This window comes from Tympanuchus pallidicinctus, unplaced genomic scaffold (genome assembly GCF_026119805.1).
Source record: "Tympanuchus pallidicinctus isolate F22 unplaced genomic scaffold, pur_lepc_1.0 scaffold14, whole genome shotgun sequence".
In the NCBI taxonomy this organism is placed as follows: Eukaryota; Metazoa; Chordata; class Aves; order Galliformes; family Phasianidae; genus Tympanuchus; species Tympanuchus pallidicinctus.
In genome coordinates this window covers 7187537-7206716 of record NW_026294659.1, presented here as the reverse complement: position 1 = coordinate 7206716, position 19180 = coordinate 7187537, and the positions used below count along the sequence as shown (strand labels likewise).

The 19180-nt window shown below is 36.9% G+C and overlaps 1 protein-coding gene across 15 annotated transcripts in view; it reads left to right on the top strand.

Moving 5' to 3' along the window:
* DMD (dystrophin) overlaps positions 1 to 19180 on the top strand; it is a 1043395-nt gene that overhangs the window by 260982 nt on the left and 763233 nt on the right. For all 15 annotated transcript variants that reach the window (XM_052674157.1, XM_052674152.1, XM_052674148.1 and 12 more), the window contains exons 5-6: positions 2670 to 2762; positions 10883 to 11055. In XM_052674157.1, the coding sequence (XP_052530117.1) occupies positions 2670 to 2762; positions 10883 to 11055 (266 nt within the window). The remainder of the gene's footprint in view (positions 1 to 2669; positions 2763 to 10882; positions 11056 to 19180) is intronic.

The window sequence follows — 19180 nt, the reverse complement described above, 5'->3', positions numbered from 1 at the left end:
GAGTGCTATTTGAAGACTGATCAACATGTACAATTTTATAGTTACGCATGGTGTTTAACATACGTTTTTAAAAGTTAATTACAATAAGTCATCCTTAGCTGATTATGAAGCACTACCTAAAAAAACAAACGCTTGCAAATCTCTAAAAATGAAGTCCAAAAAAATGAGGTTTTTTTTCTTTTTTCTTTTTTTTTTTTTTGTTTTAAAGCAATATTTTTTTCTAAATTTACACTGATATGTGTTCTTTAGGATTCATAACATTAAGAAAATCATCCACATAAAAATTGCTCTCCATTTTGTCAAAAACGACTATTCAGGCCAGAATCTTGTGCATCTTTTTAGAGTAAATATTCTAGTAAAATCTTTGTTGTGCAAGCATTCTAATGTGCCCATAACTTTAGCAGGCATTTTCAATGGCCAACTAATTACACTGTACATCCTCCTCAAGAATAAATTCAAACATTCACTTAAACTTGACTGTAAGATGTGGTGGAACAGTGATAATGTATTCTGTGCTGCATATGATATTGGATTTTTTGATAGCTGCAGTAGGTCACTAAACATGCTTGAGTTCAGCTGCTGAATAAAGTCATTGATTTTATAAATCCAAGGTAATGCTTATCCATCTAGAGATTTGTGCATAAATGAAAGTGACCTTATAAGACTGTCATGAAGACCTCTAACATGATTTTTTTAATGAAATTTAATGTAAATAAATAGGAGGAAAGCTGCTAATTCTTCACAATCTGCAATATATGACATTGTTGAAAAAAATCAGCCGTACATTTCACAAGATGGAAAAACTTTTTTTTGAACACATTTATACATTCACATTTTCACAGTTTTTTAAAAAAACATTTAATAAATATCAGCTAAAGCCATTAATGTGCTTATCTTTCAGTTTCCAGGATAATCCCTTTCAAATGTAGAAAGAAAATAAAGCACTCATTGAACAACATAGAACAGGTTGCATCCTTTACAGAGTAGAGTGTGTACTCGATGTGGCCATCGTATCATAAAATGAAGATCATGAAAGCTGTGTAAAATATTTTTTATCAGATCATTATGAAGCTGAAAGATCTGCTTTTGAAATAGCTTCTTCGACCTTCAAAATAATCTCAAGAGTGATTTCTATAGAACTTCAGAAATGCAAAATCAACAGTTCTATGGCTATTTAAAGACTGAAACTAATAGTGATGTTTCCCATCCTTGCTCTGAGATTGTGCACTCATCTGGATTGAAAAATGCTGCTGCTTCCAGTGAATCAGTTTTACAGATTTTGATGGGTTTTTTTTTCCTGTGGTATTTTTGCTAGTGTTCAGGCAGAGAATTGTTCTAATGTGAACTCAGACAAAACTCAAGGCGATTGAAAAGTGTTCTTCTTAACTGTTTCAGTTAAACAGATGTGGTCTCTGTGACAAAGATTCAATTTCCAAATACAGGCAGAGGATTTGACTTATAAAACATGTAGCTGGTACCCTAATAAACGTTGTAGTGGATCTCTTGCTGTATGGACCCCAATGACATTTTGGATATGAAACTCCTCTTAGGAAATGTTCCCGATATACTAGAATGAGTAGCAACTAATACATTATTATAGTGAGAAAGAAAAAAGTATAAATTGTTACAGAAAAATTTTCAAGCTCTTGACAAAATACCTGCTTTGTATATGTTTAGTAAAAATGACCTATCCATAAATATACTGAAGGCAACATTTGTTCTCAGTGTGCCAAACCTTTAGTTATTATGTAGATGTAACTCAAAATTGCCACAGATGTGTAATAGAGATATGAAGACTGCAATTTGTGAAGAAGCAAGGTACTTCACCATATATGTATTAGTTCTGACCATGAAAAACTAAATCTATGAAACAGTGAGGAAGTAAATTTCAGAATCTTAGTTTCTGCCCCAAAGTGCACTGTCTTGCTCTCTCAATTCTGAATTTGGCATTCTTTTTTAAATAGCATAAAAAGTGGGAGAGGGTGAAGGAATCATTTCACAAGTGGAAAAGAGAATATTCCAGGCTGGCAGATACTGATGCGTTATGCAGTTAGAAATGCATAATATAATTGTAAAAACTGACATGGCTTAACGAAGAAGTATGGAAAGAAACGTGTACATCAGAGTCACGGGTTTTTCTGTACTCTAAAATAAATCCTACCCTGCCTTCTGCATTGTAGAATTTTAGAAAGACAAAATTAGTTCTATTTTAATATAAATGTGTAGAATAGTATGTTAATTTTTGTAGGTTCTTGCAGATCCTAGATATATGTATTGCTTTTACCAAACTGTGATACATAAGGTGCTGCAGAGAATAATGCAGGAACTTTCCCGTGTCAACCTTTGGGTTTGTGATTTGTGATTCTAGGACCTAATTATAAAAGATTTTAAAATTATTATTAACTATTATTTTTAATTCTTTGTTTTCACAGCTGGATTAATTGGAGCTCTAGATCACTGCTTGCTTTTTGCCAGCACATTATCTGCACCATGTATAAAATATAAGCTGGATATTTTATAAGCAGCAGAAACAAAATGCAAGATTTATCCTAGCCTGTTCCTAACTCTCCCTTACCCCAAAGAAAGTTAATTACCAAATGTATGAAAATAATACCAACCTCTCATGCTTGCTGTTAATCTAATGCAGTTTAAACAATTTTTTTTAATAGGTTGATTTGGTAAATATTGGGAGCTCAGACATTGTGGATGGCAATCATAAACTGACTCTTGGTTTGATCTGGAATATAATCCTCCACTGGCAGGTGAGTGACTCCTCAGTGTATTTTCTGTGATATATTTTTATTCTTATACTTAATTCCATTACTATCCAGCTTCAAACTACTAAATAAACATTGACACTGTAAGCAGTGTAAGTTCCTAAATCAGCAGGTTTTATGAGTTTGTTTATGTATCGTCTAGGATATTAAGTATCTTAAGAAGATATAGTAGGTTTCAGCAGCAGCTGTTTTGACTATAATTTCACAGCCAGACATTGCAAGAGAATATATAAAACAGTTATTGTAAGAAAAATGAATAGACAAAACCAACGTGGATATATAGCTTTCATAATCACTTTTTCTTTAAGAGTCTCAGAACATGAATCATAGAGTTATAGCACTACCAAGGTTGGAAAAGACCTTCAAGATCATCTAGTCTAATCATCCACCTACTACCACCTACTACCTTTTCCCCAGTAAATCATGCCCCCACTCAACGGCTTTGTTGCCCTGTTCTGGACATGCACCAGGGCCACTATGTCTGTCTTGTACAGAGGGACACAAACTGAACACAGCACTCGAAATGTGTCCTCACCAGAGCTGAATACAGGGGGATAATCACCTCCCTGCTCCCAATGGCTGCGTTATTTCCATTACATGCCAGGATGCCATTGGCCTTGTTGGCCACATGGGCATACTGCTGGCTCACGTTCTGCTGAGTGTCAACCAATACCCCCAGCTCCATTTCTTCCACACAGATGTCCAGCCACTCTCCCCCAAGCCTGTAACATTACCTGGGGTTGTTGTGGTCAAAGTGTAGGAGTCAGCACTTGGTCTTCTTGAACTTCATTCCATCGGCTTCAGCCCAGCTATCCAGTCTGTCGAGATCCTTCTGAAGGATCTTCCTACTCCCAGGCAAATCAACATTTCCTCTCAACTTGGTGTTATTTGCAAACTTGTTGACTCTCAGTCCTCTTATCCAGGTCCTCGATAAATATATTAAACAGGATAGGTTGCAATACCAACTCCTGGGGAACACTAGTGATTGGTCACTGGCTGGATTTAGCTCCCTTTATTACCACTCTCTGGGCCTGGCCATCCAGCCAGTTCTTTACCCAGCAAACAGTGTCTAAGCCACGGGCTGCCAGCTTCTCCAGGAGATTACTGTGAAAGTCAGTATCAAAGGCTTTGCTGAAGTCTAGGTAGAGCACACAAACAGACTTTCACTCATCTGCTAGGCAGGTTACTCGATCGTAGAAGGAGACGAGGTTGATCAAGCAAGACCTGACTTTCATGAACCCATGCCATCTGGGTCTGATCTCCTGGTTGTTCCACATATGCCATGTGATCTCCCTCAAGATGATCTGCTCCATAACCTTTCCTGGCACCGAGGTCAAGCTGACAGACCTGTAGTTCACCAGATCATCGTTATGACCCCTTATGACCCTTTTTGTAGTGAGAATCTTTTGTTTTAATTAAAAAATTATATTTCTTGCTTTCTGCAACTGACCCATCTTTCCAAGAATTGATTTAAAATCCTAAAGAGTTGCTTTCTGAACAATTAATAGAAGCAGATATTGGTCATTTAGCTTGTCTCACTTTAGGGAGAAATGAGGAATTATGTTATCGATGTGAAAACCAACATGTTAGATGAGGACACTTTGGAAAACAAAGTCTGAGAGAGCTGTAAAATGAACATTTGGAAGAAAATAGCATCTAGGTGCTCTTATTCTGTGTTTGTATGACTCCAGGTTAACAGTCTGTCCATTTGTGCTGGTTCAGGTCCCCAAGTAATAATCTAGAAGTTTACGTAGCATTACAAGAAAAGATAGCGGGAAACAGAACCTAAAGGAGTTTCTATTAAAAATGAAACACTCCTATCAAAAAATTGTGTGGATAATTCATTGCAGTAGGGAGCAATTCTTTACTAATTTTACCTGATAAGTTGTAATGAGAGCAATAGAGAAAAGCTGCAAATTGTTAAATCACTTCTATCTCTGTCTCATTTCCCAATATTTTTAGTTTAGTTGCATAACACTGTTCTAAATTACTTACTAAGAGCAGATAAATGAAACCTATCTGAGCATCTTCTACCGATTATTTTGGAATCACTGTGCTTTACTTTATATGAATTATGGACTGAGATGAGTAGTCATGTTACAATTCATATTTTGATTAGTTTACATTTTTACCTGAAAAGAAGTGTTAAAGATGTACTTTAGTATTATTAGTACTTACTAGCTTTTCTTTCACATTTTCTCAGCATTTCTCATAGTTTGGTGAGGGTTTTTAATGACCAGTATATGAGTTTAGGGTACTTGTTCTTGGTGCAGTATATAGGTTCTTCATTTCAAACTCCGTCAAGAGTCCAGTGATAGTGATGATACCAGTGGCATCAGCTGAATTATCCATGTATGAAAAGTCCAGGGACCATATTTATAAAGTAGGGATTCATAATGTGATGGCTGTCTTGATTATTCGTTATTCAGCCCATGCTTAGTCTATAGTGTTCCATGTCAATTTATTTATAGATTGTTGAAAGGAAGTGACCTGTATACTCTAGATTTGTCTTTTTATTCAAAATTTCATAAATAGATTCTGATTTGGATAGAACTGAATATCAGTCTCTATTCTTAACAATAGATAAAGCTGTGTTTTGCAAGAAGACGTTGTTATATGATAATGCAGTTGCTGTTGAATAATGAATAAACAAAATAAATATAAAGCCAGATTTGTCTTTTTAAACAGAACTCTGGAGGTGTTGGTTTGCTGCATTTTCCCCTCAAAGGATTGAAACAGTTAAAAGTGAAACTGCTTATTTACACTATTGTGGAAAAAATCTTTGTTCTTTTCCATTTTTCTTCCAAGTTTTGAAGTGATTTACATGAATCTAGAACGTTTGTGATTGTTCTGCTCTGTTCTTAAGTTGGTACTGTTTTACACTTTTACAACACTTCTGGTGAAACAAGTCCATAAGTTTCTTAAGAATGGGTCTCTTCTTCCTCTGCACTATTTTCCCTGTCGCAAATAGTTCTTCACACTTGGCAGCTGAGAATATGACAAGCTGTTGTTAAGACTAAATTACAGACTTAGGGCCACTAAAGTTTTCTGCCAGTTCTTTATCGTTGAGTAAAATATCCCTTTCCCTATGATTTGTATCAAGTCTGCTTTATCTATGAGGCTAAAAAAGCCTATATACAGTAAGTGGCTGATTTTATGTATGCTGTTGTTGCAGTCTGTGCTTGATGATGCAATCCTGCTTTTGCAAATTCATTCCCTTTATGATCCCAAGAGCTTTCAGAGCTGAGAAGAGTCACCTAGATGAAGTACACCTGCCTGCATGGAAATAGCAGATATGAGTTGTGTGGCAGTTAAATATTTTTTCTGCAGATTAACTGGCAAAAAGCTTTTTTCATTTTCACATCCTGCACCAGGCTGACATTAGGGTAGAACTACAATTATATATGGCAACAAGACCACCTCTTACGAAAATGTCAGGGTCTTTGTGTAAAATGTAAAAGAGAGAGAGAGAAATGAAGAAAGAAACTTTCATGATAAGAAAGTGCTTCAGTGCTAGTCGGAATGGATATCAGCATTCTCAGTTGTGGAGGCGCTGCAGCAGAAAAGATTTGTCTCATTCTTGCCACTCTCATTTCTGTTCAGTAGAGATCTTGTGGCTTTCTCTATCCTCTGTACTGATTATGTCCTTTCTTATCTAGCCTGTTTTTCAAATTATTATTAAAAGTTTCACTCAAATTGAACCATGGTTCTGAGGTGATCACCTGCTACCTAAGCTCTTCGTGGTGCTGAATCTATTAGGGTTTCTATTTCTTTGAAGCTGCTGCCCTCTTCCTCACAGTTCTGTGATCTCAGCTTCACTGCTCAATTAGTATTCAAACAAAAAGAAAACAATACTATTAATTCCTGAATTGTTATGCTTGGCAAAGAATCTCTCTCTTAAAAGCAGAAAAAGATTCTGTATGGCAGAATTTTATGGCATTATTTATTTATTTATTTATATTATTTTTGAAGAGCAAACCTATTTTCATAACTGGAATGAAAAACCAAACCTAACGAACATCTTTTGTGAAAGTCACAAAATGTTGAAAAAGAGCGAAGCAACAGCTGTATGCATGAGGAAAATATTCCAGAGAGATGTATTCCACTTAGCCTTCTTTGCAGAGCTATTAACAGTTTTGGACTTCTCATGCATTTATTGCACAGCCTGTAATTTAATTGGAATTACCATTTTACTTTGAAATATAGTAGTGGAAATGAAATACTAACAGTCTTATTATTTCACCTCAAATCAATGAGCAAAGAATTTCCCTTGCTTTGATGGGTGTCTTGAACATCTATGAAAATGTTCTTTAAAAAGGAGTTCTTTAAAATGTGCTTTGAAAGAGTTGAGGGGATTCTGGCCATAAAAAAGTAATCCATGCAGTCATATATAGTAGGTAAAAAATACTAAATCATTCTGTCAGGGAGCTGCCAGAGCCCCATTTGACTGAGCAAAATGAAAAAGCCTTAACTTTAGGAGTAATATTTTAAATTCTGTCCTGCTTTCCTCCCTGTCTTGTAGTGGCTGGCATACTGAATCTCTGTACCATTCCAATAAAATGTTACATACCTGTGTTTTTGTTGCAGGTGTGCAGTGTTCATAGATAGCCTGCACCCACATAAAGACTCCAGGGCTTCCTAGCAGTCTAGCAGATAAATCAGAAGTCCTCTGCAGCAGAGGGCCAGGCACAGATGCGCTGGTTTTTCACACCCAGTGCCAGATGCTTCCCATGCCATCCAAACTTAAAGGGCTTTTTAGCTCTTAGTACCTTGGAGTCTTTGGCCTTTACATTCCTCAAAATCAAGGCCTCTGGATCACACCTTCTTTTGCAACCATTCTATGTGCCATCTCATCCCATTCCTTCGCTTTCAGTCTCCCCAGTCCCTAGTCCACAACTGGACATGCCTCGTGCTGAGACAGGTGCCTTGAGACAAGGCAAGCTGCATACAGACATACCATGCACTGTGCTTGGTTCACATCTCCTCAGCATGGCTCCCTGAAGGAAGCATGTTTATCGAGCGACAGCAAGGAACGAAGGAGGCCTCCCTGCTGGAAAAGGTGGCAGGACCAGCTCTTTTCTATTCCGGCTGCTTGGAGGTGGCCTCTCCCTGCCTTTGTGCCTCAGGTGTAGGAGCCTCAATGTTTCCCTGTGTGATGAGAGGTTGTGTGCCTGTTCTGTTCATAGCCTTTAGTTTGTAACTTTAACATGTTGGAAGTTACCTGTGGTGGTGTTTATGCTGCCCTTTCCCTCTTTTTATTTAAAAGCAGTTTTTCTTATTACAGTAGTATGGGGCCATCCACCAGTAAGAGCAACTATTTCTGTTTTCCACCAGTTGGAGTTTCCTATGCATTAAAGTGTTGTTTTCTGTGAAGATGTATGGCATTAGAAAGGAGTGGTAGGAAAGAAATGAACTGCTAGCTGCTTTGGAATGGGTGTAATTTTTGATCTTGGATGTTGAGGCAGCTTATTTCAGGGTGGAATCCATCCAGAAGCTCTTCAGGCTGACACACACATTTCTAAGTACTGGTCTTTCTGAAGAGGGCATCTTAACTAAGAAACCTTCAGAAAGTTTCCTTCTAACCTCAGTGCCAGCCTTCTCTTATTCAGCTGCAGACTTGGTTCAAGGCCAAGCCATCCCACTTGCAGCTCATTCAGTGCCCCCAGTAGTGCTGGGTGCTGCTGTCAGGACAGAAAGGCTGGAAGTGCTCAGGAAAACAAGGAGGTTTCCAACTGCAGAAGGGGAATTATTCACTATTTCTCACTGAATAGGAAACAATCTAAACCTTCAGGATGAGATCAGGCCCTTTTACTTTGTTATTTTTAAATGCCTGCAGTTCCCCAAGGGGCAGCAAAAAATCATAAATTTAGCAGTCTTCTGCAGAGAAATGCAGGAAAATTGGAGTAAATCTTTTATCTGCTGTCAGAATATTAAATGCAGCAAGATGAGTGTGAAGCTGTTTTCTCAAAAGTAGAAAAAAATGGAGAACTTCAGGCTGTTTCTCTTTAAATCAAAAGCAAAATTCAAGAGTTTGCCTGGATTAATTTGAATAGTTACCTCCTTGGCAGCCCATTGCTTTATTTCATGGCCAGCTTAGAGTTTCACAGTGCTCACAGTTCACTGATACTTTCTGTTACGTTAATGTCAATGCAGGCATTTGATTTTTTATTTGTTACAAACTTTTATATTTTTAATTCTTGTTTTTGCATAAATTCAGCTCTCCCACAAAAAGAACATTGTATTTTTCAAATGTTATTGTTTACTTCTTATATTCAGATACCTGTAATTGTGAACACAAGGACACAGTAAAAATCCTAAATGAACAATGAAACCGTAGCATGAATATTTCTCCATTAGCGCAACCTGGATATTTTGAATGCTTTCACGTTGTTTAAATTTGGTTTAATAAATGTTGCACTTGAAACTTCTCTTCTTTTTAGCACCTGGATTCATGAAGAACAAAATTTTATATTTTTGTAGTCAGTTTTTGTGTCTGTGTGTGTGTGGAAATATGGCAGTTGAACTCTTGCTGAATTATTTAAGTCTAATTTGGCAAGTCTCAATCATGAAGACTGAAAAAATTAAGAAGAAAATTAAGGATACCCAAACAGAATACAGGATACCCATAAAAAAAAACTAAGTTGCAAACTTACTAATTTTCCCAAACTCTTTACTTTCTGTTTTCTGGTGTAGATTTGAAGGAACTACAGAATGCTGTTATTCTTGTCTTACTAGCATTTGTACCGTTGTCATTTATAGAAATTACAGTTGTAGATTAAAGGCAAGGTTATGGCCGGAGAATTTCATAGAGGATGAGTTTCTCCCCCTCTCCTCATGTCAGAAATTAATTTTATACCTGTCTCAAAAATGAAAAATTGATAATGGTATGCAATTCAGATATAAAAACAAGAGATTGTTTTCGTAATTCATATATCTGTTCAATAATTGATTCAAGTGATTGGATTGATTAAAGTCAGATTGGATAATGAACTGATTCCTGCCGTTTTTCTGCAGTACCTTAGTAATTATTTTCTTATAGTCGATTATGCTTTGGAATTATAGCTTGTGTATTGCATCACAAGTTTTATTATTAGAATGTGGTCAATCCTTGTCATAAAGTAAATAGTGCACTAACTAGGTGTTGTTTTCTGATGATACTGGTTACTGAGCAATGCCAGTGAGAATTATAAAGAAATAGCTTGGATGAGTCGATAAGGAAAAACAACTCTATAGTTAAATTTTAAATTTTAAAGTCTTAGAGAATATTTTTTAAAAGCTGCTATGCTTTCCAAGATATATGGAGAGCACAGTGATTTCAAAGGGAATACTTTACAAGAAAATAAATTATGAGCTTCTCTTTCACCAGTAAAGAAGTTGCTAAGAAATATATTAGCAGCTACACTGTATCAAACTCCAGGGAAATATTTTATAAACCCTCAGAATTAATTGCTCTGTAAAGCAGTAACTAGAGATAGGTGAGCTTTCTCTGATGAAAGAGGAATATTAACTGTTTCTGAAACAAAATTCAAAACATGAAACATATACAGTGTTCCTTCAATACGTGCAGTGAAATTCATTTTTCATCTGGGTACACATATGCAAATACAGTTTACATGCTGAAATAGAAAATATTGTGCTCTCTACTGTTCTTATTTATTTTACCTTTGTATTACTTCAACTTTGTTGATGAGAGAAAGATGCTTTTTATAATTTTATCAGCCTTTGTTATATTCTATTAACTATGGATGCATTTCCAGAGCAAAGAAAACTACAAAGAGAAAGGCTGCTTTTGTACGCATTCTGTTCCAATAAGTAGTGCATGCAAATGTACCTTCTCTGCTTGCTCATGGAGCACTTCATGGGAAACAGTGGTGATTTTACCGAGTGCAACGGCAATGGCAGACAACAAGTCAGCATCAGTTGTTTTTATCTATTCCAGTTTGATCACTGTCATTGTACTGTGACACCAAGTATGTTCTTTGGTTACCTAGGAGGTTTTTCTTCAATGCTTATATCTAAGCAAGTGGAGGTTTTGGGAATCAAAAAATGATTTAGCTTTAAATGAGGATGCTCAGTCATTGATGAGATTCTGGGTTTTTTTGCAGGTCAAAGATGTAATGAAAAACATCATGGCTGGACTGCAGCAGACAAACAGTGAAAAGATTCTGCTGAGCTGGGTCCGTCAATCAACTCGTAATTACCCACAGGTCAATGTTATCAATTTCACCAGTAGCTGGTCTGATGGATTGGCTTTCAATGCACTCCTTCACAGTCACAGGTAGGAAAACTAACTTCTCATTGTTTCAGTCTTTTCAGTTCAGAGCCTATAACAGATGGCTCCAACAGGACTTGAGAATGGTGTATCTGTTCTGTGATTTTTACTGTCAACTAGGTAGATACACAGTCAGACTGAAAACCTCTAGCAGAGGAAGAGGATCTGAGCTTTCCTACAGTGTAAGTGAAGGTTCTCAGCTCAGATCCTTTCCTGGAATTTCAATGCATAGCAAGTTGAGAGTCTGATAGAGGATCACAGGCTTGGAAACTTTCAAGAAAAGCAAGCAGTAAATCCAAAATTAAACCTTTGAGGTTGACCTAGAGGGAAAACATTTTCCTTTAGGCACCTAGAGAGGCACAGTGTAGTGCTTGTTGAAAGCCTCTGACAGTTGCTGTATTGAAAGTATGGATTTGCCTTGAAAAGACAGAGCTGGAGAAAGTAGCCTTTATTTTCAAAACCTTTTATGTTGCTCCCCAGCTGATTTTAGTATTCTCCCTCTCTTAGTACTTGACTTCTTCTGGTATATGCTATATGAAACTTTATCTCTAGAGATTCAAAGTCCTCTAGTGGTTCTGTATACTTGGATTAAGGAAAAGATGCAAGCCAGTCTATTTTAAAGGTCTAGCTGGTGGGACTCATGGCACCACTGGTTTCAAAGAAATACTTATTTTCAAATGTGGAAAGCCTCCTGAACTGCCTTTCATACTTCTGTACCTCTCACCTGAAGAGGATAGACCTGCAAGGCAGCTGACTGCTCCGGATTGTCATTTAAGTTTTTGAACAGGTATGAATATGTTCTATTTAGCAAGAGATAATTGGAATTTAAAAAATATTAGTACAACAAGCCAAGCAATATTTTGTTAGTTGCTAAAAGCCTAAAATAAAATTTTGCTAAATACTTCCAAAAGTACAGTTAGAGACTGTCTTTCAAATTTACTAGTGAAGATCTACAAGTATTTCCAGAATTTTCACTACCTCAGGTAACTGTTTCTGAATAAACTGTCTGATTAAGGTCACTGCTCTCAAAATGATAGCACTTTGCCAGTGGAGTCCATGGTTCTACCCTCTTAGATATGTTGTTAAACTGTATCTTGGGTAATGTGCTTGGAGAATTTCATCTTTAACTGGACACTGTGCATTAAGAACTTCATTCAGATCTTTGCATTCAGAGTTCAATACATCTACAAAGCTCTCCTACTTTTGTAGTGGTGATTGTTGTTGGGGATAATTTCCCAAGGAAAATCAACCACTTAATTGTATAACAAAAAGCTCATTAACAGACTGATGAGATACATGCAGATAATAATTAGAAGATCATGACATTCTCAAACAAATTCATTTTACTTTGGTAAATACGTGGGTAACATTACGTTTGTTACTACTGAGATGAGTACTCAAAATGATGATATTCCATGGTCAGTGATGCTCTTTATTTGTCATATCAAAGTGTTGGTTTAGATTTGTCTATTAATAACTCATTTGTAGAGCTAATTACTAGCTACATCCTTAGAAGAATGTAGCTTTCTTCAGGCTAATTAATTTTAGAACAGGCATGTGTATTCTCTTTTTGATCATATATACATCTTAGTGTGTTAATTTTAGATGAAAGCTCATGAGAATGCACATTTATTATTATTTTGGGGAAGTAATTAATGGAGTTTAACAAAATCTTTCCCTGGATCTTCCAGAATATAGTTCTATCAGTGCTATTTTCACTGCACTGTGAGCACTGAGAAGGTGAAAACTTAATGCTTATCCAAGGTTACAGCAAATATAAATGCATCTCTAGGCTCTTTGCATATCACTATTCCTATAAATTACTCTTCAGTAGCTACCGAGAGTTTTAATGTGTTAACAATATGATCATTACAAGCTGCTCTTCATTTCATGTGTATGTTATAGATTGTGAAACTGGAAAGTTTTAGTCTGTTTTATGACATTTTGATTTTTCCTTCTGTGTGCTTCACAAAGCACTACAAAGTTTTTCTTTTTTTAAGGGCTTGAAGTAGTCTTTTGCTTTCCCACAAAAACTGTTGAGTAATAATTTCAAATTAAAGCAGTAAATGCCTATGCAAATGCTTCAAGTATTTTATTTGTCATAGGTGACTTTCACTACAAAATGAACAGTCTAGACTTGACATCTAGTGATAAAGTTCCTAGAAGGACATTAATAAATAACAGGAAACTGTCAGATTGTTCCAGCAACAACAACAACAAATAGAATTAGATATATCTGAAAAAAAAATATTTTAAAAGAACCAGAAAATGATTATGCTAAAATTACATTGGATTGCTAGTTAGTATTGTAAACTCAAAATCTAAAATCAGTATTATCGCTTGACATTTTAACTATTTTGATATGGCTTTTAGCAAATCAGTTTAGCAGAAGGCCAGAGTTGTCATATGTCTTTTCACTTAGATGTGATATTGGGCTGCCTGTTTCCTAGTGAAGGTATCTGATACTGAAATACTCAAATTGCCTTCTTAAAAATACTGCCTATCATCACCTGGTGCCTGAAACTAGTAATGACAAATTCCATTCTGTCCAGCTCTATAAAATGACTTCTTGATTCCTAAACAGAGGCTCTTACTTAGTAGTCCTTGGTTTGGGATGCAGATAGGTGCCTCCATCCTACTTAGGCTACCTCAGCACTAGACAACAGTCTAAGTATCTGTAAGTTATATCTTATCCAGTGCTGTCTTCTGTTCAATGCAGAGCTCACTAGTTGTGAATGTTTATTTCCTACTCACTGAAATCTATGCATTTCATTCGGTTTCACTATAACATAGCAGCAGAACATCTTTTTTGCTCATCTTATGTTTGCTGTCATAAATCTTCCATAGCATTCTGCATAGTGAGCCTGCCCTGAGTGGAAGTAAAAAGGATTTTCTTTATTGAAGTTTTGTCTCTAGTCTAGGAATTTGGGCAATCTTCTAGGAAACTGCGAGCATGCATTCAGATTCTTGGAGGTACGTCTCTATTAACTCCAAGATGTACTAGTTGTCTTCTTTTGGACTTTGCTAATCACTGAGTTAATCTGCAAATGTCGCAGAGGGAGATTCAATATTCTTTGCAGCCCTGAGTCAGTAATTTTTCAGGTGAGCCTGCTTAATGCTTAATTGCTTAGTGTGTCCTCTGTATTGATTTTCAGTGACGTTGCACTTTATGTTCAGTATGCAGGAGCACTGAATTGGCCTTCAAGATTCAAGATGCAATCAATAAAATAGGTGTGCTAATATACTCTGACTGTTCATCTACTTCTATCCCATAAAAGAATAAACAGCCTTTTGTAAGAAGCCTTGGCAGTTACTTCAGCCAATTTAAAATGCAGGTGCCTACTTCTTATATGCCAGAGTGTCTTGGCTTTGTGCTTACAGTAGACAGTTTGAATTTAAACCTGACAACAGGGGATGATCACCAGGCTACGTGAAACCCCATGTCTCCCACATCATATGCTTTATTAATACTTTGTATTTTAAATACTTAGGATTAAAAGTCAATTAACAGAAACACTTTTGATTGAAGTTAATTTGTTTTCCCTGTTTGAATTTTTTGTTTCTTCAGTTCTGCTCTCCAGAAGTGAGGGAAGATTTCTCTGATACTGTTAGTTATTTCTTCCTGCTGTCTATAGGAATCAGTCCCTTAGAAAGTACAAACATTAAATTTTCCTTACTCATTCTCATTTTATTTGCTTACAAAGACATTGCTTCATAATATTTATATACTGAAGTGCAAAGAACAGTATTTTGGCAGGAAGTAGGAAGTTGTTAGGATCGATTCCTAAATTCTGTGGTTATTCCTGTGGTGAATCTAAACCACACTAGTATTTTAACAGTTAGATTTTTCTTCTAAAAATATTTCAAGCTTTTTTTTATAACTGCATCAAAATAAACACTTGACCATGTCCTTATGTATTGCTTCATTTGAAATATTGGCAGACTGCCTAAGTTTTTAAATTGTAGTTTGCTAGAAATAGATTTAATTAACATTCTACTTTCAGAAAACACGACATACAGTGGAGGATGGGAAGGGGGTTGAAATTTTAGTTATGTTGTTCAACTGCGATTTCATGAAAATTAACTGTTTTGCAAACTCTACTTTTCACAGCTCATAACAGATAATTGAGAATAGTTTTGAAGGAAGAGCGTGTAAATTTTAAAATAGAAAACTTTATAAACTATATGAAGTTCATAGTAATTTTGTATCTTTGATATATCCTTCAACACTTTCCACATGTTCATCATCAATTTACAGGCTCTGTAACACTTTTGTTGTACCAACTTTGTGGGTGGTTCCTTCTGAGTGGTGTGGGGAAAGAGAGAAGAGTATCAGGAGGAAGGCAACTGTAGGTAAAATGGGAAATAGTTCTTACGTCTCTTCTTGGTTTTGATGTTACTGCACTCGGAGGGTGTAACTAACGGTATATTCTATGTGTCCATTTGGTCTTCATAAAGGGAAAAAAACACATCAACCTGTCTTACATCATGTTTGCATTGCTAAATGTACAATTCAATTCAGATGCTGGATAATATTTCAACGTAATTCAAGATAAGTAGTTGTGAAAACATTTGAGAACAAACACTTCAATATGGAAAGCATTATATTCACCGTAAGTGAAGTCAAGGAATAAGCACAATGGAAAGTTGCTGTATTTTGGTCAACCTTCTGTTTCTACAACTGTTACATTTTTTACATCTGCCCTCCGAAAACTTCATAGGCAGTACTAAGTGTAACAGAATCATAGAGTACAACACATTGGAGGGGTCCCAGAAGGACCATTGAGTCCAGCTCCTGGCTTCACACAGGACTACCCAAAAATCAGACCATATATCTGAGAGTGTTGTCCAAACGCTTCCTGAACTTCAGCACTCAGGGCTGTGCCCACCGCCCTGTGGTGCAGCCCCTTTCCCTGACCCCCAGCTGCCCTCCCCTGACGCATTTCCATGCCATTCCCTCGGGCCCCGTCGCTGTCACACAGAGCAGAGCTCAACGCTGCCCCTCTGCTCCCTGTGAGGAGCTGCAGCCGCCATCAGGCCTCCCCTCAGCTCCTCTGCTCTGCGCTGAGCACGCTGAGGGAGGGGCCTCAGCTGCTCTCATACATCTTCCCCTTTGGACCCTTCCCCATCTCTGTAGCCCTAGGTTGTCTTTGTTCATGATTCAGGTGCAAAAATCTTAAGGCTGGAGTGAAAACATGAAACACAACCTTTTTGGACAGCCTTGCTAAATTCTCATTAAAAAGGTGTGCACAAAACATAAAGTCTCCAACTCAGAAATTCCTTAAAATCCTGAGATGTGGAAGGATTGAAGGCTGTTAATTGGGAGGAGATATTGGCTTAGCATGAGGCACTAATCTCACCTCATGTGCTCCCTTTTACTTCAACATGCCTTAATGAAACAAAAACAATCCCACCCTATCCTGTCATTGGTGATATTTTCATTTTTCTTATATGATATTTTCAGTGAGGGCTGGATGGCTTGTTTTTTGTATCTGGGAGATCTTCAGTGAATACTATGGAATTTTATCTGAATGAATATTCTTATGCCCTCTTGAAGGGAATAGAAGTAAGATACGAGTGTGAAGCACTAAATACATATAATATGCTGAGATCAGTACTCAGCAGGAAGCTTTCTCTCATAGACTTTTATCCATCCCTTCTTGTGTTTATGGTTGATTTTATTATTTTTTTTATCAGATATTTCTAATGCTGTTTCTGTTGTTGTTTTTCAAGAGGTTGTGTGGAGTAGATGTTTCCATTTGTGTAATCACTGCATCTCTAGGGACATTTAGGCTCTATTCCAATTGCTTTTAATACTGAGCTCAAGAAGCAGTGGAGCGCAGGTCTCTTGATAAAGCTTCAAGGGCACATCAGTGAGCTTGAGTTGCAAATATTCAGAATATAAATTCTGGGTATGGTTCTGTGAATGGTATGTTCTGCATTTTACTGACATAGCAAGGCAGTAGCTGTTAAGTAGAACCATCTCCCTAGGTGTATAAGGATAGGGAACTTGTAAGAAGAATGGGAAAGGCGTTTTTACTAGAGCCTACAGTGACAAGGTAACAGTTTTGGATTGGATAGGGAAGAAATTTTTGACTATGAGAATGGTGAGTGAGGCATTGGCACAGGAAGCCCAGAGAAGCTGTGGTTGCTCCAAACACCACCTGGACGTGTTCAAGGCCAGGTTGGATGGGGCCCTGAGCAGTCTGAGTGATAGAAAGTTTATCTGTTCTATTAAGAGGCTGGAAACTAGATAGTCCTGAAGATCTTTTCTGAGCAAAATCTTTCTATGATTACGTATTACATTTATATACATAAATGTAGTACAATTACAGTCAAAGCCTTTAAAACTTTCAATGTGTGCTCAATGTGTCATAAATAAGGTCAGTGCTATTGTAGCTATTTATCTGGTGGCTAATTGGAGATTGGAGTTCAATATGTTCTCTTTTTTTTTTTTTTTTTTTTTTTTTTTTTAATGTGTATGCCTTTATATTTTCAGGGAGGGAGGTGAACACTTCCTAGCCATGTCTGCTTTGCTTTACTGCCTGTCAGATATGAACCAAATTGCAGATTGTGAAAAGTGCTTTGAACAACACAGAGAGAGCAAGTGAAGGCTGAGAATCAGTATTCCATTTGATTTCTATTCTGATCTATTTCACACCGGCTTAGCCTTATATTTAAAACTCCTTTGCCATTAGTAAACATTCTATTTCACTGTTGTTTCATGGATTTTTAAGAACTATTTGCAACATGCTGCTGTTCTTAATCTTCTAGGCTGTAGTATCCCCTGCAGTCATTCTTGGTCATATTGCCCTGTATATACACAAATCAAAACATTTAGAGACATTATGCCAAGAAGCTGACGTATCAAACTACCATTATAAGACCATAATCTAGTGATGGAACTGATGAAATGTGTATGCTAAAGCATTCTTCCAAAAGAGCGACAATCTGCAGAGTTAGATTACTGCTGGATCAAAGAGAGCTTTTTCTCTCTATCTCTCTCTACATATATACTTAATTTAAGTCCATTTTCTAAGAGCTGAGTTGCTGTAGGTGCCTGTATATACCTTTGAGTCAGCTTGGAATCTGTGCTGTCATCTTTTTATTCTTATTTTTATTATATTGAGAAAATATATTATGACACACCTGCCATTGGTTTATTGTAGAGCTCTTGCTACTATTATATTTGTGTCTCAGTTCAAATTTTTGCCATCTCAAAGAGAGATATACTGAGAAGGTGGATAACACTGAATATCCAAGATACTACTGATGACCATAATTCCAAATGTTCTTGTTCTTGCCCAATGGAATCCAGACTGGTTAGAAGAAACCATGATCTTGGACATAAAATCTTGTCTCAACAAACCAGCTATGATTTTGTGAAAACAATGTGCTGCTCAGAGGAAGAAATATGACTGGAACTTGAAATCAGACACCCAAAAAAATATTTGGAGGGGGAAGTAGTCCTTCAGATAGTTCGGTTTTCTTTCCTTGTCCTAAAAGCTTTTGTCACTGATGCGGTAGTCCCTGTAATGTTTGTCCAAGACATCCATGGAGAGCTTTTCAGGAAAATAAGAGCTCTGTCATTACTACAGTGTTCCCTTCGCTAATTCTGATGTATGAGCTTAGGCATTCTATGCCATAGGACAGAAGAAAAAAGAAAGAAGAAAAAAAAAAAAAGTTAAATTTGAGAGAAAAAGTGAAGAACATCTCTATGACAATATATAGGATGCAGTGGAACAGTGGGTCAAACCCAACCAGCAATTGAGCAGCTATTTTCTTGCTTTGTGCCTCCGGACAGAGCAGAAAATAGGAAGAGCTAAAGCAAGAAAACTTGTAAGTCAGAAAAATAAATGAAGGAAAGTAGAATGGAAAAGCAAGTGTTGCAAATACAGTCACTCAATACCTCCCACAAGCAGATGGATGCCCAGTCAGTCTCTAAGCAACAACTGCCTTAGAGGATGAAATTCCAATCTCCTTCTTCTTTTACCTCAGTTCTTCTTGCTGGGCACATTGCATAGTATGGGGTGTCCCTTTGGCCAGTTTGGGTCACCTGTCCTGTCTCCTACTTTCTGCACAAAACCAGCTTACATGCAGGAATGTGGAGGGAAGAAAAAGCCTTGATACT